The sequence below is a fragment of the Bos grunniens genome, chromosome 1, assembly GCF_055505025.1.
Source record: "Bos grunniens cultivar Pamir isolate PY7600 chromosome 1, Bosgru_T2T1.0, whole genome shotgun sequence".
Taxonomy (NCBI): domain Eukaryota; kingdom Metazoa; phylum Chordata; class Mammalia; order Artiodactyla; family Bovidae; genus Bos; species Bos grunniens.
Genome location: NC_141165.1, coordinates 112,951,266 through 112,978,660, shown reverse-complemented (window position 1 = coordinate 112,978,660; position 27,395 = coordinate 112,951,266). Strand labels below are relative to the sequence as shown.

Sequence of the window (27,395 nt, the reverse complement as noted above, 5' to 3'; positions counted from 1 at the left end):
CATTTGTTTTCTCAAATCTTTTGGAGAAAGGAAGAGAACATCTTAAAGAGCCTGAGAACTGGAAAAGGTGAATCATGCCCAGTTTCTTGCTGCATATGCAAATGAAAAAGAAACAGATGGTACCTCAGAAAAATGAAACAAAATCAGAGAGACATATGCCATGCTAATGTAAAGTCTACTGAACCACCACTAGGCTGCAGAAGACTTTGAGTGGTCCAGTGTCCCTGTATCCAAGGTGGGGACTCTACAGTCAGAAAAGCCCAGGAGGCGAAAGATTGAACCTGCCCAGGCCTCTCAGAGTAGCGCTTCCATGCAGCCAGGTGCCCTGGATTGGGCACAATAGACTTGGCCTAGGGTTTGCTATTCCTCCTGCTGCTGATCACATAATTCTTCGTTTGCATGCTGGATCCTGTTCTTTTCTCAGCATTTTCTTTAACCAGCGAAAGTTGCAGCTCTTTGCTAGAGTATAGCCCTAAGATATTCTTGTTTCTATTTTTGGAAGGTCTCTACATGGGTGGCGGTGTGGGGGAGGACATGACTTGTGTGGAATTTTAGAAGATGGGACTAAGATTTTGATAGAGAAGGAGAAATGACAAGAGATAAAGGGAGAAGCAGGTGTTCTGCACACCCAGAGTCAATGAAAGGTCCACTTCCAGATGTCAGATTCTTTTCTGGCATGGACTCATTGATTGTAAGCCCTTACTTTTTGGCATACCTATAGTAATTATTTTGGATGGAGCTTCCTTCACTGTATGACTGTTAGTGTACCTGGAGTCAGAATTGAGAGCCCTCTTCTTTCATTGGCTACATTTCTCACTGTTTCTGCCCTCCTGTCCTCCTCCTCCTTTTCCCCCTCCCCCGTCCTCTGTGCGCCCCTTCCCCTGCCCTGTGTTATTTGCTTTGGGCCTTCACTGAGTTCACTTTTCACAGGGTCCTGTTCTTTGGATGTGGGAATTGTGTTCCTTCTCAGTGATGCTGGTAGGAGTCCCTTAATGAGCTGGGAACATGCACGGTTCTTGAAGAGTAGTTCCCAGCTTGGCTTCGCCTGGCCAAATAAAACATTCTGGTTCCTAGGGATGAGTAATTTTAGCAAAACACTGTAGACTGTTGAACTACAGCTGTGTCTCCAACATGAGTTTTCAGTGTGTAAACTGACCACCTCTAGAAATATAGAATACTCCTCCCCAAATTAGTGAATTTGAACTAAATTAGAGATGGATTTTTTAAACAAGATGTGTCCCTACATAAGGATAAAAGGAAGACTCAACCGACAGGAACTTGTAACAGTTCTACACTTGCATATATCTAATATACCTATTAGATGTGTAACTAAAAACTGATAGAATTATTAGAAAACATGAAGAACTTCAAAATAAGAGTGGAAGATGTTAATATACATGTCAGTAATTGCCATTGAGCCACCAGGGAAGCCCAGCTGATAAAACATAAAAATTCATAAACATATAGCAGATTTGAAAAACATAATTAAGTCTATCCGTAATCCTGTATAGAACTGTGCCCCTAACAATTAGATACTGCATATTCTATTAAAAAAATTTTTTAATTGATTGTGTATAGAGGCAGATGGTTACTTATGTGGTGATGATTTCATAATGTATGCAAATATCAAACTACTATGTAATTTACCTGAAATCAACATGATATTGTATGTCAACTATTTTAAAAATATATAAATATATGTTAAATAAATATTTATCTACTAGGTCAGGAGCTGGCAAACTATGACTCATAGACCAAATCCAACCCGGATGTATTTTTGTTAATAAAGTTTATCAGCAAACAGCCACACCCAATCATTTACATACTGTCTGGGGCTGATTTTGCATAATAGCAGAATCCAGTAATTACTGACAGAGACCTTATTGCTCTGCAAATCCTCCTACAGTTATCTTCTATGTGGCCCTAAAAACCTAAAAAGTGCACTGATCCCTGTGCTAGAAAATAAAACAAGTCTTTTTTTTTTTTTTAAACTTTACATAATTATATTAGTTTTGCCAAATATCAAAATGAATCCATCACAGGTATAAAAGTCTTATTAAATAAGTCTTTTATTAAAAAATGCAGGGCATTTTTCCAACCACAATATAACAAAAAGGTAACTTTAAAAAAAATCGGTTTGGAAATATAACAATACACTTCTAAATAACTCATCAGTCAAAGAAAGTCATTATAGAGTCTTTAAAAATATTTAGAATTAAATAATAATGAAAATGCTATAATATTAAAATGTATGGTATTCAGATTAAGTTATAAAGTGTTAAGAAAATATATGGACTTCCCCGTGGCTCAAGAGGTAAAGAATCCACCAGCAATGCAGAAGACACAGAAGGCAAGGGTTCAGTCCCTGGGTCAGGAAGATCCCCTGGAGAAGGATATGACAACCCCCTCCAGTATTCTTGTTTGAAAAATCTCATGGACAGAAGAGCCTGATGGGTTACAGTCCAAAGGGTCGCAAAGCGTTGCACACAACTGAACGACTAAGCACACACACACAAGAAATTTTATATCCTTAATGCTTATATCAGATGAAGGAAAACAGTGGGCTAAATATCCAACTACAAAAATTAAGAACTCAACAGAGTATACTTAAAGGAAAGAATCTTAATTAGTGCACTAGAAATCAAAGAAGCAATAGAAAGCATAATAAAGAACCTAATTGTTTTTTTTTTTTTTTAACAAATACATCTCCGAGATAGAACAAGAAAAATAGGTTGCAAATTAAAAATGCGAGAAAAGAAAAAAGAAAACATATATACATATAATAATCACCCCTCTCCAATAAATTTGAAAAGTAAAACAACAAATTACCTAGAAAAATATTATTTACCAAAATTGAGTAAAAAAATGAAACATCTAAATAATTATATAACCATTAGAAGTTGAAGCATTTGTTAAAACATACCCACAAAAAGAATACTACACTCTGCTTCTTTTACTAACAGATTTTACCAAATATCAATAAATAGGTCATCTTAACTATATACAAATATTTCAGAGAACAGAAAATGAGGAGACATTCCCAACTCTTTTATGAAGTTAAAAAAAGTGAAAGTGTTAGTCACTCAGTCATGTCTGACTTTTTGCAACCCCATGGACTGTAACCTACCAGGCTCCTCTGTCCATGGAATTCTCCTGGCAAGAATACTAGAGAGGGTAGCCATTCTCTTCTCCAGGGGTGTTCCCCACCCAGGGATTGAATCCATGTCTCCTGCTTGCAGGCAGATTTTTTACCATCTGTGCCACCAGGGAAGCCCTTTTAGGAAGCTAATATAACCTCAATACTTAAACCAGACAAGAACAATACTAGGAAGGAAAATTATGTAAATGAATGTCTAAAATAAAATGGTAGCCAAAATATAACCAACATTATTAAAAAAGAAATATATCTTGACAAATTGGGATTTATCCTAGGAATAGCAAGAATGGTTTATTTAATATTAGACAACATATTTTTACAGTTTTCCACATTAACAGATTATAGGCGAAGCCCATATGATCATCTCAATAAGTGCAAAAACAAAAAGCATTGCATTAAGCTTAACACCTCTTCATGGTTTTAAAATAAAAGGACAAACAAACCTCTTAGCAAACAGAATAGAAGGAAACATCATTTAGCTAAACATTTAGCTATAAGCACCATCTTCTCATGCAAGGGTAGTGTGAGGGTTAAGCTTGTAGACTCAGACATTAAAAAAACTTAGCTTCTATCATTATTTTTTAAAGTTGGGCTTATTGAGGAATAATTTACATAGTAAAATTATTTTTTAAATAATTTTTTAAAAATTTACGTAGTAAATTTTACATAGTAAAATTAACCCAGTTTTGTGTATGATTCCATGAGTTTTTTGTAATGCAACCCACTCCAGTATTCTTGTCTGGAGAATCCCATAAACAGAGGAGCCTGGCAGGCTACAGTCCATAGGATCACAAAGAATCAGACACTACTGAGCCCATATTAACTGACTGACAGTTGTGTAACCACTACCACAATTAAGATATAGAACATTTCCAACAGCCCCAGAAGTTTCCCATCCCCAGTAACTATTGATCTGTTTTTTATTCCTATAGTTTTGCCTTTTCCAGTACCACACATTATATAGCCTTTTGATTCTGGCTTCTTTTGCTTAGCGTCATGCTTTTGAAACTTACCAGGTTGTGTGTTTCAGGAATTTATTCTGCTGAGAAAATATGAGAACCATAGGGGAGTTAAGCAGGTCTATAGCTAGGGCAGATCTAGGATTTGTGAGGCCTGAATCTTATGCAGTTTGGCAGGGTGGGGCCTCTTAGAAAAAAAATACAAAATTACAGATACAAAATAAGATATGAAAGACATTGTTTTAAATAAGAAATCATAACAGTACTGTTATGAACATAAGAATTCTGAAAAGTTTTATTTTATTCATTTTCATTAGATAAGAAAAAAATGTGTTTTTTTAAACTGTAAAATGCTTTATCTTATATATTCCTGTATGAGAGAGACTTTCCATTTTGAACACACAAAACGAGAACCTAATTTTCTGCTTACAGTTTTACATTTCTGATGATTAGAAGAATTTTCCACTGTCTAGTTTCTGGTTTCATTCATCCCAAACCTGCTTTCTCCTCCACTTCCTGCATCATTCCAAGGAAGGAGGCTACAGGTGTGTTTGTGTTACAATCCACAACTTCTGGCCCTGTACACTTTGTGTCAGATGTCTGGTAAGTTGGCAAAGGGTGGTAGGAATATTCCTGAAAACATTCATACACCAGGACAGCCTGCAGTAGTTTAACTATAGGCTTTATGATTATGAGCCTTATTATAAGGTTATATTATAATATTTCGTTAAACTCAGAGTCTGTCCAATCATCTCCCTCTAAGTGGATCCCCAGAATGCTCACTCCAGCTCCAACATCACTCACTAGGATAGCGACAGAGATGAGTTCTGAGTGGAAATAGACAGTGGTCTATTGTATTTATTTTAATCCCCATATATCTTTATTTTGCGAATTTTTAAAGAAAAGTTATCCATGATCCACTGCCAGTACTCTCCCTAGGGCCTTGAAGGAGTCCATGCAAGCAAATACTTAGAAGCTTACAGAAGTTGCTGAGAAATTGGATTTCTGATACTTCTCATGAAGAGGACAAAGACAGGGATTGAAGGAAAAATATATGTGCAACTTTTAATTTTAGCTTTTTGCTCTTTTCGCCTGGGGTTGAAAAAGAACAGTGTACTTGACTCTACTTCTGGAAGAGTTTAACGAATCCCATCTGGTCATGTCCTTTTCTTTTTTTAATGTAGACCCTCAGGGATTTGGAGACAAAACGGCACCGTCTTGGGGACTCCACTCCATGGGCTGAGTCAGCCACTGGGACTGAGCGGCGCAGTCCTGGCTTCAATTCCTCAAATGCCAGCAGTCCTGGAGGAATCTAGATGCTGGAGCCAGGCTGGCTAGATTGGGTCCCCATGCTGTTCTTGTCATACTTTCTTAATGGAAATCACAGAACTAGCATTTTTACTTCAGAAAAGCAGTTTTCTTTTTGGAACTAAAAAGCATCACAGGCTAAAGAAACAACTAATTTATTCAACCTTTGTCTGATATTAATATCGGATATATATAAATATGTTAATATAAGCTGATATTAATATAATCAATAGAGTATAATGTATTAATATAACCCCTGCTTTTTTTATCGATATTTACGTGTTACATTTCATCCATCATTTTGCTTTTAGCTATACTGTTATATTTGAAATAAGTTTCATATAAATAGCATATAGGTGCATGCATGCTCAGTCATGTCCGACTCTTTGCAACCCCATGGACTATAGCCTGGCTGGCTCCTCTGTCCATGGAATATTCTAGGCAAGAATACTGGAGTGGCTTGCCATTTCCTACTCCAAGGGATCTTCCTGACCCAGGAACTGAACCCACGTCTCCTACATTACAGTCAGGTTCTTTACCACTGAGCCATCCAGGAAGCCCCAGCATGTAGTTAGGTCATGTTTTTTAATCCACTTTGTCAGCCTCTGTCTTTAAATTGGTGTGTTTAGATCATTTAAATTTATATAATTATTGCTATGTTGGGATTCAAGTCTGTAATTTTATTTCATCTTTTCTGTTTATTTGCTATTTCTTGTTTATCTTTCCTGCCTTCTTGTGAGTTACTTGAACTTTTTAGAATTCTGTTTTGATTTGTCTTAATATTTTTGAGTGTACTTCTTTGTATAGCTTTCTTAGTGGTTGCTGAAACACTAGTGTAGGTGTTGGCCTCATTACCACTGGGCAGTATGGAGAGTCCTGATTCTCTACTAGGCTTTCTCTGACTGTAGTGGGAAAGAGAGGTACCCTTCATTACTGCCGGGAGGAGGGGTAAGTCCAGGCTCACATGTTTTCCACTGAACTGCACTGGTGGTGGTGGTGCTAGAGAACAGGGGTTTCCCACAGCCCTTCAGGGAGGAAAATCTCTTCAGGAGTTCAGTCCCTACTCGACCACTTCTGACCACCAGCCTGAGGGAAGGTGGAAGAGAAGTTGGGGTGCCTCGTTACAGCCAGACAAAGGTGGAAGGCTTGGTTCCCCACTCAGCCTTTGCTGGGGTAGGCAGGGTCACAGCTTTTCTGTTGTGTTTGGCTGGAATCAAGTAGTTGTTATCTAAAGGTTTTCAGTCTTGGTAGGCTGTCCTTTTCCTGGTCATTTTGTTAAATATAGCATACTTTTATTGGGGCTTTTTTTTTTCTGCTCAGACTTAGCATTTCCAAGTTACTAGCTTCTTTAGCTCCAAGTCTGAGATAATGAGCTAAAAGAAAATCTACTGAGTTCACCACTGTGTTGTTCCCTGGGCCTCAAAGTCCCTAGCCCGTCTGACTTCTCTCCACCTTTCAGAGATTTCCTCTGTTTGTTTTATGTATAATGTTCAGGGGTTTTCGCTGTAACTTAACAGGAGGAATAGGGGAAAATATGACTACTACTACTTTCTTCCCAGAAGCAGTTCTATAAATACTTTTAGTGCCAACTTAATCATTCATTTAAAAAGCCCTGTTAATCTTCTACCTGCTACTGCTTGATTGGGTAGAGTCCTTTTTTTCACTCTACACAGTTATGAAGCAAGATTCTCCTGAAAAACAGAAGCCATAGGGAAATAGATATCTTTGCTACATATCTATCTATATTTATTGTTCTCTCTCTTTGTCTCTCTGTCATGTGTGTGTGTGTCTGTGTGTGTGTGTGTGTAAAGGAGTTAGCTCATGCAGTTATGGAGGCTGTCAAGCCCCAAGATCAGCAGCGTGGACCGACAAGCTGGCCACCCTGGAGAGCCAATTGTTTAGTTGCAATTCTAGTTAAGAAGGCTTTGAGAAACAGGAGAGCTGATGGTATAGTTCCAGCTCATTGGCCTGCAGGCTCCAGATCCAGGAAGAGCCAAATGTTTCATTTCAAGTCCAAAGGCAGAAAAAATTATCTTACTCAGGGTGGGTCATACTTTTAGTTCTATTCCAGCCATACCTGATGGGATATATCCTTCCACATTAGGGAGGGCAGTCAGCTTTATTCAGTCCATCCATTCAGATGTTAATCTCAACCAGAAACACCTACAGAGAAACATCTAGAGTAATGTTTGACCAAATATCTGGACCACCCTATGGCCCAATCAAGTTGATACATAAAACTAACCGTCTCAAGACTACTGGACTAGTTAATCTGTACCTAAATATGAATTCTGACCAGTATTACTCAAGACTCATATTTTGGGCTTTGAGATGTACAGAAAAACTCAAAGGGAGTGAGTGAAGTCTTTCAAAGATTGAAAAATGTATTCAGATAGAACAGCCACTAAAATCTGGAAGACAGGATAGCATTATGGGAAGTAAGGAGAAGGCAATGGCACCCCACTCCAATACTCTTGCCTAGAAAATCCCAGGAGCCTGGTAGGCTGCAGTCCATGGGGTCGATAAGAGTCGGACACGACTGAGCGACTTCGGTTTCACTTTTCATGCATTGGAGAAGGAAATGGCAACCCACTCCAGTGTTCTTGCCTGGAGAAACCCGGGGACGGGGGAACCTGGTGGCTGCCGTCTATGGGGTCACACAGAGTCGGACACGACTGAAGTGACTTAGCATAGCATAGCATAGCATGGGAAGTAAAAAAAACCTGTGATTGCCATGTTTCTTTAAGAGAGCTTTTTAAACAGAAATATTGTTAAAAACTTTTTTTTTCCTGATTCTTAGGACAAGAATTTACTTTTTCCAGTGTTGAAAGATTTTATAAACTTAAAATAAGAATTTCTCATGATGTATAATTCTTTTGTCACGTTTTCTTTCGTTTGAGAGCTGGCTAGTTCTCAGTACAGGCAGCATCACTTGTGGGGGAAGACCTTGGACTCAGATAGATCTGGGTTCCCAGGTGTGTGACCTAGGGCAAATTACTTTATCCCTGCAAGCAACAACTTTTCTATCTGAAAATGAAGAGTTCAACCATGCAACTCAGTGTGTGTTCCTTAATTAAACAGTCTCAGTTTTAGACATCTGAATAATCTTCATTTGTGCAGGTTTATAAATAATACTGCCACCTTGGTTCTTCAATCGCTATCTTCATTTTGGATCATTTTCTTAAATTCAGCTTCTTAGAGGTGAAATTAATGAGTCAAGGGACAGAACCTTCTGAAAAGATGGTACCAAGATTATGCTAGAAATGGGAGAAAGAAAGGGGTGCTTTTCTAATTTTTAATCTTTATGTTTCCTAGGAGCATCAGGTGGTGAAGGAGGAGGAGACACAGAAATGACTCAGCAGGAGACAGCTCCAGGTCCTGCCCTGTCAAAGAAAGTCAAACCGGTGAGAGTCACAATTGTTGGCTCTGAAATCAGCCTCTTCTTCCCTTCTGCAGCGTTCCCTGTGTTCCAGTGCCGGTTGTGGGTGGGGTTGAGGGAAGCTACCTTCTCTGCCTTTGAAAGAGTCAGGCTTCATTAATTACAGACCAGCAAGGTAAATTTTCCCTCTAGTGGTTTTTTGTTTTGTTTTGTTTTTTTAATAATAGAAATGTATTGCAGAATAATGATATCTCAGATTCTTGTAGTGTATTTTTACCACAGACCCAGCCTCATTCTTTTGGGTATCGTTCCTAGGAGGAGACAAATAGCATAAATATAGGCAAGGTGAGCCCCACACCAATACACGATCACAGGGCCAAACCACGCTGTGAGGAGGCTCTCGGGGCCTCATGACTATCTAGCATCATGTCTGTTGTGTGAATTCTTATCAGGGATTCTCTTCGTATTACCACAGGTGGGAATCTGATAAACTACGATCTTTTATTGCCTTTTCATTCTTTTTATTGGCCACTCACATCCATTTTCAGCTTTTTCACCTTATGTGTCCCTCCAACCGAATTGGCAACCATGTGTGATTTTTAAAGGACTACCTACTGTCAGTCCAAAGTCACCATCTCCTTCTCAGGAATGATTTGTGATCTTATTCATTGTTGTGTATTCACTAAATCACATCCTACTCTTTGCGACCCTCTGGACTGTAGCCCACCAGGCTCCTCTGTTCTTGGGACTTCCCGGGCAAGACTACTGGAGTGGGTTGCTATTTCCTTCTCTGGGAGATCTTCCCAACCCAGGGATCAAACCCGGGTTTCCTGCTTTGGGAGGTGGATTCTTTACCACTGAGCCACCAGGGAAGCCCATTCTCATTGTAGGTGGCCCTAAACTCATTCCCCGCTAGAGGGTGACTCTACCCAAAGTTTGTGACCAGGCTTAGGATAATTGTAGGAAGCAGTTTTTGCATTGTGGTGACCTGCAAGCTGTGATTCCTTGGGCAAGTTAAACTCTCTGTGCCTCATCTCTCTATTGGTAAAATGGTGTTAATTGTATTTTCTTCACAGAGTTGCTGTGGGGATTAAATGATTAATACTTATTAAGCTCTTTAAACAGTGGTTGGCAAAGAGTAAGCACTGAAGTGATAAATATTATAGTGAAATATACTTCAGGTCTTTTATTTTTTCTTTGTGGGGTGGGGGATGCAGAAAAATTTACATAGTTAATGTATAATCCATCTTGGTTTTCTCTCCAGCCATTAAATATTTAACTCCAATGTCTTATATAAATTTCAGTTTTAACCACTCTAAGACCTACAGGTTAACATCATTAGCTTTTCAATTTATCATACCAAGATGGGGTTTGATTTTTATCTTAACTTACTCTACTGACCACAGCATAGTCATGCCTTCTTTAACCTCCACCTCTAATCGGTGCCTCCCTGCAGAACTTGTTTCCCAGTATCCTTTGTAGCCCACTGACTTTCTTTTTCCTGACTTTCTCCCTTGATTTTCTTTTTGATTGCACCTCACTTTTTCTGGGCTCTTTGGTGAAAGAATAAATTTGCATTAATAAACTCACTCAGGTCTGAATCTTTACTGTCTTTTTATTGGCAGAGCCTTCACCTTGCTGAATATCCACCTATTTTTTACCTTCTTCCTCCTTGAGTCTTCTTTTCCCACGATCAAGTTAGATAAATGACAGAGAACCACAGGAAGAAAAGAGAAAAATTGAGGAAGAAAAAGTTAAACACATTCTTAATTGCCATGAGCATTCACCTATCTTTCAGCAACCCAAGTTTCAACAACAATAAAACAATTGGTTGAGCACTCCGCACAGGTGCTGTGTAAGGTCATGACTCACAATCATCACAGCTGCCCTGGGAGGGCAGGGAGATCCCATTTGACAAAGAACCTGAAGCTCAGAGTGAGGGGTACCAGGAGTCATAACCCATTTGACTGCCTTCAAGGCACCCCGTGAGGGATGACACTGCTTCCAGTTCCCTTTCCACATGTCCTTCCTCATTCAGCTTGGAAAAATTAGATGTACTGTGTCATCAAATGCTTTGTTGGTCACATACCATTGGTATTTTCTGCTAAGGGAAAAAAAAAATCACAAAAAGTTAAGATTTGACTGTTCATTTTAACCTCTTTCACCCTGCTGTGATTTCTTTTGCTAACAAATTGCTTTAAAGAATCAAGGTCCTAGGTAGACACAGTGCCCTAATCACTCTCCCAGGCCTAGCTTTACTGCCCTGATCAGAGATTCACACAGGGATCTCCTTGTGCCCTCTGCCTTATTTAAGTGTTATCCATCTCACTCTCTGGTCTCCCCACCAGGCTGTACACCTCTGCGCATCTCCACTGCCCCTGGTACAGAACCTTCCCTGAACTGACACTCATTTGTGAAAAGGAAGCATGAATGACTAGACTGGAATCCCACTCTTCCCATCTCAACCCTTCATGTCCCAGCTGTGAGGCATCAGCTCCCTGACTCTGCTGCCAGTGGAGCTCCCTGACCCTTGTCCTGTCATCAGCCCCTCCTTGAAGGGTCCCCCACCTTGATACTAGAGCTGGGAATCTTTCCTCTTCCGGCCCTAATACCACACAGTCCCTCGAGCTCCTCTCTGGCCTCCCTGTCCTGTCTCCTGATGCTCTGCTCCCTCTGGAACTCATCTCACCACCCCAAGGACCACCTTTTTGTCAGGCTGACTGTGCTTTCTTGAGTCCTTCTCGAGCTGTTTATGCACATAAAGGTTGAGTCTCCAACTAGTCCGTAAGCACCTTAGGAACCAGCATTTCGTTTGTGTCCACTGTGGTAACCTAGCACAGCCATAGGCGCGTGATTCGTTTGGCGCATATAACCAAGTATTTGTTTTCTAACAGTAATTATACATTTTTTTTCCTGGATAAAAAAGAAAAATAAAAGAAATTACTTTTTGCTATATTTAAGTTTTGAATTTTTTTTTTCAAATTTGCTTAGTTGTTTGCTGTTCTTTAAGGTTTTTTGTTTGTTTTGTTTTTTTTTAAACTTGGGTAGTAGCTGCCTGGCCTTCTTCTGCTAGCTGTAATGTGCATTTAGACTTTAATATCACCAGGCGAGAGTATGTGTCCAGTTGGATAGTGTTCCCTCCTTTGCCATAGCTGGGCCTGCATTTCTCTTCCTGAGTCTACATCTCCCATCTGTCCAGTTTTTTAAGCAGCAGATTTATAACTTTATAACAGTTTTTTACCCTTACAACTACATCATCTCTAGCAACCATTTTACATCTGAATAATCATCCTTGGCCTCCTTAATAATGTGAGTATAAAGATTTGCCAAGAGTTCTTTTTTTTTTTCCAAATACTGCTTCCAAAATAAATCATGAACTCCCCTACTTCTAGAGATTGCATCACCCTCTTTCCTCCTCAACATCAGTCATTTCAGAGCCAACCCTAGTGACTTTGTAATTATGGTTCCCAGAATATAATCCCTTATGAGGGATTTCGTGACTTTTCATTGATGCCTCCATGATGTCAGTAGCCTTTTAATGGTTCCATGACCCATCCTCTCCCCCTCAGAGACCACACTGAACTTCTTTTTTCTTGAACTAGCTTTTTGTTTATCTCCTTGGATCATAAAAGAATCTTCAGCAAGAGTACTTATCACTTTCCCCTCTTACTTACCTTTCTCACTGCAGCATATTTTTACTAATTATTTTCACAGTGATCATTTCGTATCTCTCCTGCTCTTTAACTTCAGTATTATTCTTGATGAAGAAAAAAGAGGACTGTGTCCTGTCTACTCTCTGATTTACCTTCTTCCTTTCCATATGGTGTCTCAATTCTCTCTCTCTTTCTTGTTGCATAACAAATTACCTCCAAAGTTAGTAGCTTAAAACAGAAAAGATTCCTTATCTCAGCCTCTGTTACCTATATCTCATCAGTCGTCAGTCAGGTTATAAGCTGAAGGTTAGTGGCTCCATTGTGAAGAATCCTCCTCAAAACTCATTCAGGTGGCTGTTGGCAGGCCTCACTTCCTCATCCTCCATCAGAGGGCAGACAGACTAAAAACCACAATCACAGAAAACTAACCAATCTGATCACATGGACCACAGCCTTGTCTAACTCAATGAAACTATGAGCCATGCCGTGTAGGGCCACCCAAGACGGACGGGGCCACCCAAGACGGACGGGTCATGGTGGAGAATTCTGACAAAATGTGGTCCACTGGACCACTGGCAAACCACTTCAGTATTCTTGCCTTGAGAACCCCATGAACAGTATGAAAAGGCAAAAAGATAGGACACTGAAAGATAAACTCCCCGGGTCAGTAGGTGCCCAGTATCATACTGGAGATAAGTGGAGAAATAACTCCAGAAAGAATGAAGAGATGGAACCAAAGCAAAACCAACACCCAGGTATGGATGTGACTGGTGATGGAAGCAAGGTCCGATGCTATAAAGAGCAATATTGCATAGGAACCTGGAATGTTAGGTCCCTGAATCAAGGCAAATTGAAAGTGGTCAAACAGGAGATGGCAAGAGTGAATGTCAACATTTTAGGAATCCGTGAACTAAAATGGACTGGAATGGGTGAATTTAACTCAGATGACCATTATATCTACTACTGTGGGCGAGAATCCCTTAGAGGGAATGGAGTAGCCATCATAGTCAACAAAAAAGTCTGAAATGCAGTACTTGGATGCAATCTCAAAAACAACAGAATCACAGTAATCCAAGTCTATGCCCCAACCAGAAGTGCTGAAAAAGCTGAAGTTGAATGGTTCTATGAATACCTACAAGACCTTTTAGAACTAACACCCAAAGAAGATGTCCTTTTCATTATAGGGGACTGCAATGCAAATGTAGGAAGTCAACAAACACCTGGAGTAACAGGCAAACTTGGCCTTGGAGTACAGAATGAAACAGGGCAAAGGCTAATAGAAGTCTGCCACAAGAACGCACTGGTCATAGCAAACACCCTCTTCCAACAACACAAGAGATGACTCTACACATGGACATCACCAGATGGTCAACACCAAAATCAGCTTGATTATATTCTTTGCAGCCAAAGATGGAGAAGCTCTATACAATCAGCAAAAACAAGACCAGGAGCTGACTGGCTCAGATCATGAACTCCTTATTGCCATATTCAGACTTAAAGAAAGTAGGAAAAACCACTAGACCATTTAGGTATGACCTAAATCAATTCCCTAACGATTATACAGTAGAAGTGAGAAATAGATTTAAGGGACTAGATCTGATAGAGTGCCTGATGAACTATGGACAGAGGTTCGTGACATTGCACAGGAGACAGGAATCAAGACCATCCCCAAGAAAAAGAAATGCAAAAAAGCAAAATGGCTGTCTGAGGAGGGCTTACAAATAGCTGTGAAAAGAAGAGAAGCAAAAAGCAAAGGAGAAAAGGAAAGATATACCCATTTGAATGCAGAGTTCCAAAGAATAGAAAGAGAGATAATAAAGCCTCTTTCAGTGATCAATGCAAAGAAATAGAGGAAAACAATAGAATGGGAAAGACTAGAGATCTCTTCAAGAAAATTAGAGATACCAAGGGAACATTTCATGCAAAGATGGGCTCAATTAAGGACAGAAATAATATGGACCTAACAGAGAGAGTGAAGTTGCTCAGTCATGTCTGACTGTTTGTGACCCCATGGACTGTAGCCTACAAGGCTCCTCTGTCCATGGAATTTTCCAGGCAAGAGTACTGGTGTGGGTTGCCATTTCCTTCTCCAGGGGTGGACCTAAAAGAAGCAGAAGATATTAAGAAAAGGTGGCAAGAATACACAGAAGAACTATACAAAAAAGATCTTCATGACCCAGATAACAACAATGGCATGATCAGTCACCTAGAGCCAGACATCCTAGAATGTGAGTTAATTGGGCCTTAGGAAGCATCACTATGAACAAAGCTAGTGGAGGTGATGGAATTCCAGTTGAGCTATTTCAGATTCTACAAGATGATGCTGTGAAAGTGCTGCACTCAACATGCCAACAAATTTGGAAAACTCAGCAGTGGCCACAGGACTGGAAAAGGTCCGTTTTCATTCCAATCCCAAAGAAAGGCAATGCCAAAGAATGTTCAAACTACTGCACAATTGTACTCATCTCACACCCTAGCAAAGTAATGCTCAAAATTCTCCAAGCCAGGCTTCAGCAATATGTGAATTGTGAACTTCCAGATGTTCAAGCTGGTTTTGAAATGGCAGAGGAACCAGAGATCAAATTGCCAATATCCACTGGATCATCGAAAAAAGTAAGAGAGCTCCAGAAAAACATCTATTTTTGCTTTATTGACTATGCCAAAGCCTTTGAGTGTGTGGATCACAATTAACTGTGGAAAATTCTGAAAGAGATGGGAATACCAGACCACCTGACCTGCCCCTTGAGAAGCCTGTATGCATGCAGGTCAGGAAGCAACAGTTAGAACTGGACATGGAACAACAGACTGGTTCCAAATCGGGAAAGGAGTACATCAAGGCTGTATATTGTCACCCTGCTTATTTAACTTATATGCAGAGTACATCATGAGAAAAGCTAGGCTGGATGAAGCACAAGCTGGAATCAAGATTGCTGGGAGAAATATCAATCACCTCAGATATACAGATGACACCACCCTTATGGCAGAAAGTGAAGAACTAAAGAGCCTCTTGATGAAAGTGAAAGTGGAGAGTGAAAAAGTTGGCTTAAAGCTCAACATTCAGAAAACTAAGATCATGGCATCGGGTCCCATCACTTCATGGGAAATAGATGGGGAAACAGTGAAAACAGTGTCAGACTTTATTTTTTGGGGCTCCAAAATCAATGCAGATGGTGACTGCAGCCATGAAATTAAAAGACCCTTACTCCTTAAAAAGAAAGTTATGACCAACCTAAACAGCATATTAAAAAGCAGAGACATTACTTTGCCAACAAAGGTCTGTCTAGTCACAGCTATGGTTTTTCACAGTAGTCATGTATGGATGTGAGAGTTGGACTATAAAGAAAGCTGAGCACTGAAGAATTGATGCTTTTAAACTGTGGCGCTGAAGAAGACTCTTGAGAATCCCTTGGCATTTTTTTGTCCCTTTTTTGCAAGGAGATCCAACCAGTCCATCCTAAAGGAGATCAGTCCTGAGTGTTCATTGGAAGGACTGATGTTGAAGCCAAAACTCCAATACTTTGGCCACCTGATGCGAAGACCTGACTCATTGGAAAAGACCCTGATGCTGGAAAAGATTGAAGGCAGGAGAAGGGGATGACAGAGGATGATATGGTTGGATGGCATCACCAACTCAATGGACATGAGTTTGGGTAAACTCCGGGAATTGATGATAGACAGGGAGTCCTGGTGTGCTGCAGTCCATGGGGTCACAAAGAGTTGGACATGACTGAGTGACCGAACTGAACTGAACTTCCTCATCAAGTGAGCCTTCCCTTAGGGCTGCCTCACAACATTGCCCCTGGCTTTCTCCAGGCCACATGACCCATGAGGGAGTGATCAAGATCATTCAAAACTGAAACCAGAACTAATCTCAGACTCACTCAGAACTGACATCACATCACTTCCTCCATATGCTATTAGAAGTAGATCAGTAAATCCAATCCACATTTAAGAGAAGGGGATGAATACCAGGATACAATGTTCACTGCTAACTATCCTGGGGTCTGGGTACAGTCTGCCCTCTGACCCCTAGTGATTTACATCCCTCACATATACAGAATGGTTCTTCCCCGTAGCTCAGCTCAGCTCAACTGGTAAAGAATTTGCCTGCATTGCAGGAGATCTGGGTTCAATCCCTGGGTCGGGAAGATCCCCTGGAGGAGGGCATGGCAACCCACTCCAGTATTCTTGCTTGGAGAATCCCATGGACAGAGGAGCCTGGTGGACTGCAGTCCATGGGGTTGGAAAGAGTCGGACACGACTGAGCGACTAACACTACTACTACTACATATGCAGAATATATTCACCCCTCCCAAGGCTGCAAAAATCTCATGCCATTACAGCATGAGTTCGGTGCCCAGAATTTCATTGTATAGATCAAGTCCACATGCAGTTGAGGTTCCTTGGATTTAGTCCCTTAAGTATAGCTCTTTGAGTATATTTCTTCTCAACCTGTGTAACTAAAGAGACAAGTTATCTAACCTCTATATATCCATCACCAAGCAGTGAGACAAACACTGGATGACTTTATAGACATTTCTATTCAAACCAGAGGAACAAAGAGTCATTCATCCACAACATTCAGCGAGTGTTGGGAGTTTCTTAATTAAGTCTTAAGGCTCAAGGTCTTATGGTTCTTGACTCTGCTCTTTGGGTTCTTGTTCTGTCCTTTGAGTCATCCTCTCTTTAAAAAAAAAAAATGAAAGGTAACATGTATTTGCAACTAAGCAGCTCTTTCAGCTTGCTTCTTGACAATAGAAATCTGAGGGTTCATCTCTGATCCTCTCAGTTTCTGAATATATAACTCCTTTAGGAATTTTGTGGGTTTCCTATGATGCTTCTGGGGATTTACTCTATTAGGCAAAAGTCACACCCACAAATCTTTTCCAGATAAACCATCTTTTTTTTTTTGAAACTTTAACCATTTTATTTTGTATCAAAGTGAAGTGAAATTCACTCAGTCATGTCCAGCTCTTTGTGACCCCATGGACTATACAGTCCATGGAATTCTCTAGGCCAGAATACTGGAGTGGGTAGCCTTTCCCTTCTCCAGGGGATCTTCCCAACCCAGGGATCGACCCCAGGTCTCCCACATTACAGGCAGATTCTTTATCAGCTGAGCCACAATGGAGGCCCATTTTGTATTGGGATATAGCCAATTAACAATGTTTGTAATTTCAGGTGAACAGCAAAGGGACCCAACCATACATACACATGTGTCCATTTCCCCCTAAACCCAACTCCCATCCAGGCTGGCACATAACATTGAGTAGAGTTCCACGTGCTATGCAATGGAATATTACTCTGCCATTAAAAAGAATGAAATAATGTCATTTGCCGTAACATGAATAGACCTAGAGAGTGTCATACTGAGTGAAATAAGTCAGACGGAGAAGGAGAAATACCGTATGGCATCCCTTATACGTGGAATCTAAAAAGAAATGAAACAAATGAACTTGCAAAACAGAAAGAGACTCAGATAAAGCCTTCTGTACCTTGGGCCTCAGCTGAGACAATTATTGGACAAGACCCCTTAAGCTTCCTAGACTTGTGTTTTAGAGAATCACCAAGGCACACCTTTAATATCTTTAAAGACTTTTGTTTGTTTGTTAATTTGGCTGCAACGTGGAGCTTGTGGGATCCTAGTTCCTTGCTGCTGCTGCTGCTAAGTCACTTTAGTCATGTCCAGCTCTGTGCGACCCCATAGACGGCAGCCCACCAGGCTCCCCTGTCCCTGGGATTCTCCAGGCAAGAATACTGGAGTGGGTTACCATTTCCTTCTCCAATGCATGAAAGTGAAAAGTGAAAGTGAAGTCGTTCAGTCGTGTCCAACTCTTCATGACCCCATGGACTGTAGCCTACCAGGCTCCTCCGTCCATGGGATTTTTCCAGGCAAGAGTACTAGAGTGGGTTGCCATTTCCTTCTCCCCTAGTTCCTTGACCAGGTGTCAAACCTGGGCCCTCAGAAGTTAAAGTACAGAGTCCTTACCACTGAACGGCCAGGGAATTCCCTTTAAAGATTTCTTATGTGATTGTGTCTCTGTCCAAAAGTTTTGAACAGGGTGCTCAGATACCATCCATCTATCACCTTATTTTTGATACATTTCAAATTGTCAAAATCAGTACAATCCGCTCAGATGCTTCAGCATGCATATTATTTTTTAAAGTTCAATATTTATTTTAAAATAAATATTGAAATATATTTTAATATTTAATAAAATAGTATTAAAATATTTATAAATAAATAAAAATTTTAAAGTTCTTTTCTTCCCTTTTAAAGTAAAGTTAACATACAAAAAAAATAGAGAAGTGTCGAATGTCCTCTTCAAAACTGCTTGCCCCTGAGGCAACCATTATTCTGATGTTTTCCCCCCAAAATTAGTTTTCCTTTTTCTAGAATTTCACACAAATTAAATCATACAGGGTACACTCTTTGGCTCTAGATGTCTTTTATTCAGCATAATATTATTCAGGCTCATCTGTGTTGATGATAGTGGTCTTTCTTTGTTTTCTCTTTCTTTCTTGTTTTGCTGAGTGGATTAGTCTGTAGTGCTGTCATAACAAAGTGCCTGAGTGGTGTAAACAACAGAATTTTATTTCTCACAATTTTGGAAGATGGAAGTCCATGATCAAGGTATTGACAGGCGTGGTTTCTCCTGATGCTTTTCTCTTTGGCTTGTAAATGGCTGCCTTTTCACTGTGTCCTCACGTGGTCTTTCTCTGTGTCCTCACGTGGTCTTTCTCTGTGTATGTACATTCCTGGTGTCTTTTCCTCCTCCTACAAAGACACAAGTCCTGCTGGATTATGACCTCATCTTTATGATCTCTTTATCTTTAATTGCCTCTTTAAAGGCCCTATCTCCAAATATGGTCACATTAGGGATTAGGGCTTCAGCATATAAATTATGGGGGTCACAGTTCAGTTCATAACACTGAATAATATTCAATTATATGAATGTGTCACAGTTTATTATCCATTCTTCTATTAATGGATGCCTGTGACTATTTCTTGTTAGGGTCTATTATGAATAAATCTGAAATCAACATTCATATACAAGCCTTTTTGTTAACATAAATCTTTATTTCTCTTGAGTAAACACATAGGAATAGAACTGCTGGATCATATTTAGTTTTGCACAAACTGCTAGACTTTTTTCAAAAATGAGTGTTCCATTTTTCCACTTCCACTGTCAGTGTATTAGTTTTACTTGCCTTATTCTCTTATCAACTTTTGGAGTTATCAATCTTTTTATTTAAACATTTTGGTGAGTGTATATTGAATAACTTTTGACCAAACCAAATAAGCAGTTCTAAGCTGCTTGTTTTTTAACTATTTTATTTATTTACTCATTTATTTTATTTTTGGGTGTGCTGGGTCTTCATTGCTGTGCATAGGCTTTCTCTAGACAAGGTGTGTGGGCTTCTCATCGAAGTGGCTTCTGTTGTTGTGGGGCACAGTCTCTAGAGCTGAGGGCTCACTCATGACACACAGGCTTAGTTGCCCCACGACATGTGGAATCTTCCCGAATTCAGGGATTGAACCCATGTCCCCCACATTGGCAGGCGGATTCCTAATCCTGGACCATCAAGGAGATCCCTAAGTTGTCTTAATTTTTACAGTGAACATGCTTGTTTTTGTTATAAAATGACAATTTAAATTTTATCTTTTTACCAAAGCAATAATCAAACACTATTAAAGGTTTTTTGGCCACTTCCCTGGTGGCTCAGAGGTTTAAACATCTGCCTGGAATGCAGGAGACCCAGGTTCGATCCCTGGATTGGGAAGATCCCCTGGAGAAGGAAATGGCAACCCACTCAAGTACTCTTGCCTGGAGAATGCCATGGAGTGAGGAGCCTGGTAGGCTACAGTCCATGGGGTCGAAAAGAGTTGGACACGACTGAGCAACTTCACGTCGACGACGACGATTAAAGGTTTTTAGTGGAAAAACAGCAGTCTTCTTCCCTTCTCTTATCTAAGTCTTTCCTTAGTGGCAACCACTCTCAGTCTTTAGCTGTTTTTCTTATTTGCTACCTTATATTTTATATTGCAGTTTCTTGATTTCCCAATTTTTGACATTATCTTCCTGAGGTGGCATACAAGGACAAAATCCTGTCATCTATGCCCTATTCCCTCTCCAACTGCTACCTCCTCTGCCAACACAATATTACATTTTGGTTAGAACAGTTGTCACTCTTTCATTATTATGACCATGGAAATACTGTTCAATGCTGAGAAAAAGAGAAGCTATAATCATCTCTACTTTATTATACAATTGTTTATTTTCATGGCATTAATAATTACCTCATTTCTTCATTTGCCAGACTTGCTGTGTTCCTATTGTTAATTGCTCCCATATGTTACAACATCTCTTCCACATGCCCATAAATAATATTTTCCATATGCTCAACTAGAACAGTTATTGTTCTTTCCTACGCATCTCCACACTTTTTTTTTTTCCATTTGGAATTGGTTATTTTCTAGACTTGCAGAGCAACTGAGACTTCTCTTTGCTATTCCCTCAGTTGTCTTCTGGATTGGTCTCTCTATTTACTGAATCCTATATCATCCTCTTCCTTAATTTAGCCCTTTATTGTGCTGGAATGGAGAAGGCAATGGCACCCCACTCCAGTACTCTTGCCTGGAAAATCCCACGGATGGAAGAGGCTGCAGTCCATGGGGTCACTAAGAGTCGGACACGACTGAGCAATTTCACTTTCACTTTTCACTTTCATGCATTGGAGAAGGAAATGGCAACCCACTCCAGTGTTCTTGCCTGGAGAATCCCAGGGACGGGGGAGCCTGATGGGTTGCCGTCTACGGGGTTGCACAGAGTCAGACACGACTGAAGCAACTTAGCAGTAGCAGTGCTGGAATAGAGCATTTAGTATCCGCAAGTAGGAAGTAAATTTTTTGAGACCTTAAATATCTGAGAATGTTTACTGAAATCTAAACATTTTCCTTTTAACTTGACTGATAGTTTTTCTGGGTATAAAAAAACCTATAATTTGCAAATAAATTTTCCCCATAATTTTGAAAGCTTTGTCCCACTGAGTTCTGGCTTTCATTACAGTTGTTGCAAGGTCTGACACTATTATTTTCTTTGACCTTTTTATTATTTATGTTACTGTTTTTCTTTTGAAGTTCTTAGAGTCTTTTGTTTGTCCATGATGTTCTGAAATTTCATAGTAATTTTCCTTAGTCGGGATATTTTTCTTATCCATTGTACTGTATACTTAATGGACTTTGAATTTGGAGTTTCATGTTCTAGAAAGTTTCTTTTAGTTCTGGAAAGTTTTTCTTATTTTTTAATCACTTCTTTCCTACTGTTTTATATGATTCTTACTTTCTATAATACTTTTATTGTCATGTTGACTCTCTTAAGCTGACTCTCTAATTTTGTTACTACTTTTTTCTTATTATTTTTCATCTTTCTGGAAGATTTTTCTACTTTTCTTCAAGCCTTCCTCCTATATTTTTATTCCAACTTTCTTATTTGTTTTAATGTTTTTTTCTGATTTTTTTCCCTTGTGTATAGCATCCTGTTTTTGTTTCATAGCTGGAAATTCTTCCCTCATCTCTCTGTGAATACTAATTATAATTGTTTTGAATAATTTGTAATCATTTTGTTTGTAATTGTACTTCTAAGAATAGTATTGTAATTACAATTTGTTTCCTTGGGGTTCTTTCTTCTTTTTGTTTATTTGCTCTCATGTTAGAGACTTTCCTTAGATGTCTAATTAACTTTAGCTGTCTAGTCATATTGAAGAGAGATATGCTAAAAAGTTGATGGAAAACTTTTGTGCATAAATGGGACTTGTCAATTAGTAGAGCTCTTGGTAGGGTGATATGATAAGAAAGCAGGACTTTTACTATGGAACCCCCAAAGTCACTCTCTTGTGGCATTTGTCTTAGGTTATGTTATTTTTCCAGAGAAGAATTCAGTAGTCTCCTGCCTGTACTGTGTAACTTGGCTTGAGACATCCTGAAAGAGGGACAAGAAAAGGAGATGAGTCTCAGTCTCTGCCCTGTCTCCCCTGTGCTAGACTTCTTGGTCTTCTTATTCTCTCCAGAGCATAAATCTCCAGTCTTCTGTCAGGAAGAGCAAGATGAGAGGAAGCAGTAATAGGATAATTGCTTGGCTGCCTGGACAGAAGATAGAGCCAGATGGGAGTAGGAAGGAGGCAAATCATTTTAAATGTAAACTTTCATCCAGTCTCTTTTTATTTCAAGCCCTTTCCTCTCGGTAGTACCCTGTACCACCCACTACTCAACCTTTTCAGGGCCAAGTAGGTGAAACAGACACACATATTGCTAGCTGCCAGCTCTCTAGAAACCCAGGTCCTAGCTGTCTCTCCCTCTGCTAAATAGCATCCATCCAGTTTCAGCCACTTTCCATTTTTCAAAAAATTGTTGAAATCTCTCCACTATGGTTGTCCTCTCTTCTGGTTTCTTGGTCCTTACAGATTTATATCTTTTCAGTTTCCTTTATTTGCATTTTAGTGTTTTGCAAATGATTTGCCATGGTTAAAACCAGAAGCCTCCTTCTTAAAGAATATAATTTTTGACACTTTAAGTAACTGAAAACATACTCCCAATTAATTGCTTTTCTAAATGCTTAATAAGTTTTCCTGTTAAATGTTTTGGGGCAAATGTGATTCTTCTAAATCTTTAACTTAATACTCCAGGTACGTATATTAAAAATCACTGCATAAAGAAATGACATAACTTATTACCTGCCAAAGACAGATACTCTTGGAATTGATTCTATAAATGGTTAGCTGGCCGGCTGTGGTGCTTCCTCATCTTCTTACCTCGTCTCTCGGAGGGTAAACATCAGCATTTGTAAGGCAGTTAGCAAAGGTTAATAAATTTCAGTACTGAGGGATTTGTGTTTCTTCATAAAGTCATCTTACTTCTATGGAAATTGATCCATAAACTCGCATCTTCCTTAGCATCCTGCTGCAGCCAGCTAAAGTGACTGCTCCCAGAACATAAATATCATACTGTATTTCCTTTAAGATGACGTAAGAGTTTGAACCTAATATACAGAATCTTGACAAAAGCAATTGTCAAGCCTGTTTTTTTTTTTCCCTTTGCATGATTCAGAATTGTTGATTTTTTTTTTTTCCTTCTGGAATTGGAGAATCCATGTCCTTATAACTGAGCTCATTTCCACATTTAATTTCTGTTGTGTTTAATTAGCTTTGTAAACCTAACATGAATACAACTCCACACATTGAACATACACTCGGAGAGCACCTCCATTTGCTAAATAGGGAAATGAAATAGATGCTACATTTGCTTCCCCAAAACCTTGCTACTGGTGACAAGATACTGTAGTATGCCTTGAGGCATCTAGGGATCTACTAATTGTATGCAGGCTTTGCCATAGGAGCATAAGCCGACATTGACCTGATCTGGACCTGATCTGTAACTGGACTCTTAGGACTGTCTGGCAGCTTCTGTGACATATTAGCGGCCATGGCCCCAGTTCTAATTGGCATCAGATTAGAGTGTATCTGCATCTACAAGACAGTTTAACTTTCTAAACAAGAGAGATCATAATATCTTTCTTTCTTTAGCTATGATGCATTTGTACTTTGCAGGGTTTTTGTTTTAACTAAGAAGCAGCTGAGATTTCAAGATTCCCACTTGAATCTACTTCTCTAGAAACTGCTGGTCCTGGCCCCATGCCTTGAAGAAATTATATAGCGTTGTATTTCTCTGGCTTCAGGCCATAGGCATTCTTAATCTTCAGACTGTCTGCAAACTTTAATAGAGAGCTTCATCTGTACTCATTTTAAACAGAACCAGTGGAGACAAGATTGGTTTAGTTAGTAGTTTACCAGCTAAAACTGAGTACTCTCTAGTTGGAATGGAAACTCAATGAAGAAAAAACTCAGAATAAGTTTTCACTTACATTTTATATCTTACTTGGCAACTGGTTTGAAAATGTTGCATAAAAGATCCAACACAGGAAACATTTTATACAACTGCTTATGATTAATAAATATGGAATTTGAAGCATTCCATTTTATAAATCAAAGTCTTAGCCCAAATTTCCTGTTTTTCTATGCTTAAAAAAAGAACCCTTAGGGTAAAAATAGCACTAAACTGTATAGGGTACTCCAGGGGTCAAGGCTACAGGCAAAATCAATTACTCAGGATGCCATGGTGCTGAGACTTTTGTCAGACCATTAGCAGAAACATTCATTTTGTAGTCACTGTAGATAAGGCATTCGGTGCAGCTGGTTTTATAAAAATGTAAGTAAATATATCCTACTTCAGATTTTCTGTGCCTATTGAGAAGAGGAAAGGAATGGATAACAAAATGATGTCAGTGACTTGGAAATACAGTCTCACACATTGCTAGTTAGTAGACCACACCAGTCATGCTAGTCAAAGACTTTTATTTTTACTATATCTTAATTTTAAACATATTTCTTTCTGCCTATATTTTACAAACCTGGCCACTGTCTTCCACTTTTAATACCCTGTACCACCACCTCAAAACATATATTCACTCACTCACACATTTTGACCTTTGTTCATATGTCCTGTCTTAGGTCATCTGCAGTTTCTCACTTTTACAAATTCTGTCAGCCAGCCCCTGCATAATAGCCTACAGTGGATGTTGCAACATTTCTTTGTCCGTATTACCAAGATATTCTGAAGAATACATGCATGACAATAGGTACTTTGGGATTCATACCGTTAGCTGACACCTCATCATGCTAAGTGAAGTGAAAGTTGCTCAGTCGTGTCTGACTCTTTGGACTCCATGTACTATACAGTCCATGGAATTCTCCAGAAATCCAGGCCAGAATACTGGAGTGGATAACTGTTCCCTTCTTTGGGGGATCTTCCTCACCCAGGGATCAAATGCAGGTCTCCCACACTGCAGGCAGATTCTTTACCAGCTGAGCCACCAGGGAATGGCTCATCACGCTAAGATGAAAGTTTTCTCATTTGCGTTTCTTTATAGCCTAAAGAATGTTTCTTGATACAACCAAAGGAAACAAATGAAGATGCCACCAAGACCAGGAAGAGGAAAAAGGTAATATTATTTTTTACAGTGGTGTGGCCCTGCGTGGTTTCCATCACATTGTTATATTGTGTACTTTGGTGAGGCAGTTATTGTAATCCCCACTTTAGAGATTCAAAAGTTGTAAAACTCACTGAGCTTTGGTGACTCTCTTAAGGTCATTAGTAATAAGTATTTCTGCTGGAGCTAAAAATAAATTCTTCGAATTTCTATTTCAGCCTTGTGGATTACCAGGCATCTTTGTTACCCTGTGTTTTCACTGTGGTTAGAAGTCAGACATGGGTTTCTAATTTTAGAAGGGGCCCAGAGCTGTCCTGCCCTCTGGCCCCTCTGGATTTATCCAAGAAAAGAAATTTACCAACCTTCTTTTCTTAACCATTTCATTTTTTAAAAAATCTTATATCTTAGAGTATTAATAAGAAAAGATTAAGCAGATGAAAGTAGTGTAAGTATAAGGCATTTCTGACTCTAAGTTTGAACCATAATTTAAAGCAAAAGACTCCCCTTGCATTTTCAGATTGCCTGTGAACATATGGGAAACTCTGTTGCTCCTATACAGACTTTCTTATGAAGAAAGTGTGGTTAGCTTTGACCTTCTACCACTGTTGTGAAAACAGCAGTGTAATTCTCTCCCTGCCAAGAAGGGTCTACTGCTTTGGTCAGCAGAGGAAATATGATTGGGATTAGAGGAAAGAAAATGGACTTAAACCAATTACTTACCAGCAAGCTTTTAGAAGACTGAGAGTGTGTGTGCCTATGTTTTCCTTGCCTGCATATGGCCAAATAGGAAGATGGGAGATGCCAAATTGGCTGAGGTTTGGCAAGTCCTTAAAGAAATGACCTTAACTTCTCTTTGATAGTTTGTACAGTAATGGCCTTAAGAGTGTTACATTCTTGGGGCTCAAGGTCAGAACTCTAGCTAGGTAGTTTAGCCTTGGCTGAGGTCATGCTGAAATGTGCCCACTGATGACATTTTTTTTTTTTTTTGGTAAAGTTGATTCATTTGACAGAACTTTGTTCTTGGCAGTGGTATGAAAAGGAACATAGTATGGACGGAGGGGGGAAAAGGTGGTGTAGGAGACAAGGAAGGACCTTTCTGAAGTTTTGGTGAAATATTAGAAAGATATAAGAAGGGAAGTTCATGATGAAAGTTAAATGAACAATTTATGTTCCTAGTACATTGCAGGCATTGAGTATATGCTACACAAGTAAATCCAAATCAAAATAGATGTTGTAGAGCATTTCCTGTTCTGCTTTTCATGGGGCCAATTCGAGATGTCTCTCCCAAGACTTGAGCATTGAGGGTCTTAAGTGCCCTTTTTCAGTGTACTTCTTTGCTGAAATTACTCCTGCAGCTCTTACTTTAATCCCAGAAATCCAAACTGAAACTCAGTGCCTTAAGATCCAGGTTACACAAGAAATTCTCAAATTCTACTCTCCCAGGAATACAGATCGTATGAAGCTTAGAAAGGGGTTTCCATAAGCAAGAAGATTTACCGACTTTTAGGGCTTCCTTGGTGAAAGTCATGTGGCTCAGTCGTGTCTGACTATTTGCGACCCAATGCACTATAGCCCACTGGACTCCTCTGTCCATGGAATTCTCCAGGCAAGAATACTGAAGTGGGTAGCCATTCCCTTCTCCAGGGGATCTTCTCAACCCAGGGATCAAACCCAGGTCTCCTGCATTGCAGCCAAATTCCTTACCATCTGAGCCACGAGGGAAGCCTAAGGTGGCTCAGTGATTAAAGAATCCACCTGGCAGTACAGGAGACACGGGTTCGATCCCTGATCTGGGAAGATCTCACGTGTTGCAAAGCAACTAAGCCCGTGTGCTACAACTGTTGAGCCTGTGCTCCAGAGCCCGGGAGCTGCAGCTACTCAGCTTACGTGCGG

General features: G+C 39.6%; 1 protein-coding gene across 8 annotated transcripts in view; it reads left to right on the top strand.

Moving 5' to 3' along the window:
* Positions 1 to 27,395, top strand: part of CMSS1 (cms1 ribosomal small subunit homolog) — a 394,950-nt gene that overhangs the window by 346,364 nt on the left and 21,191 nt on the right. For 6 of the 8 annotated variants that reach the window (XM_086410437.1, XM_086410417.1, XM_086410448.1 and 3 more), the window contains 2 exons: positions 8,740 to 8,828; positions 25,443 to 25,514. In XM_086410437.1, coding sequence (XP_086266563.1) covers positions 8,740 to 8,828; positions 25,443 to 25,514 — 161 coding nt within the window. The remainder of the gene's footprint in view (positions 1 to 8,739; positions 8,829 to 25,442; positions 25,515 to 27,395) is intronic. The other 2 variants (XM_086410480.1, XM_086410469.1) reach the window with 1 other exon arrangement.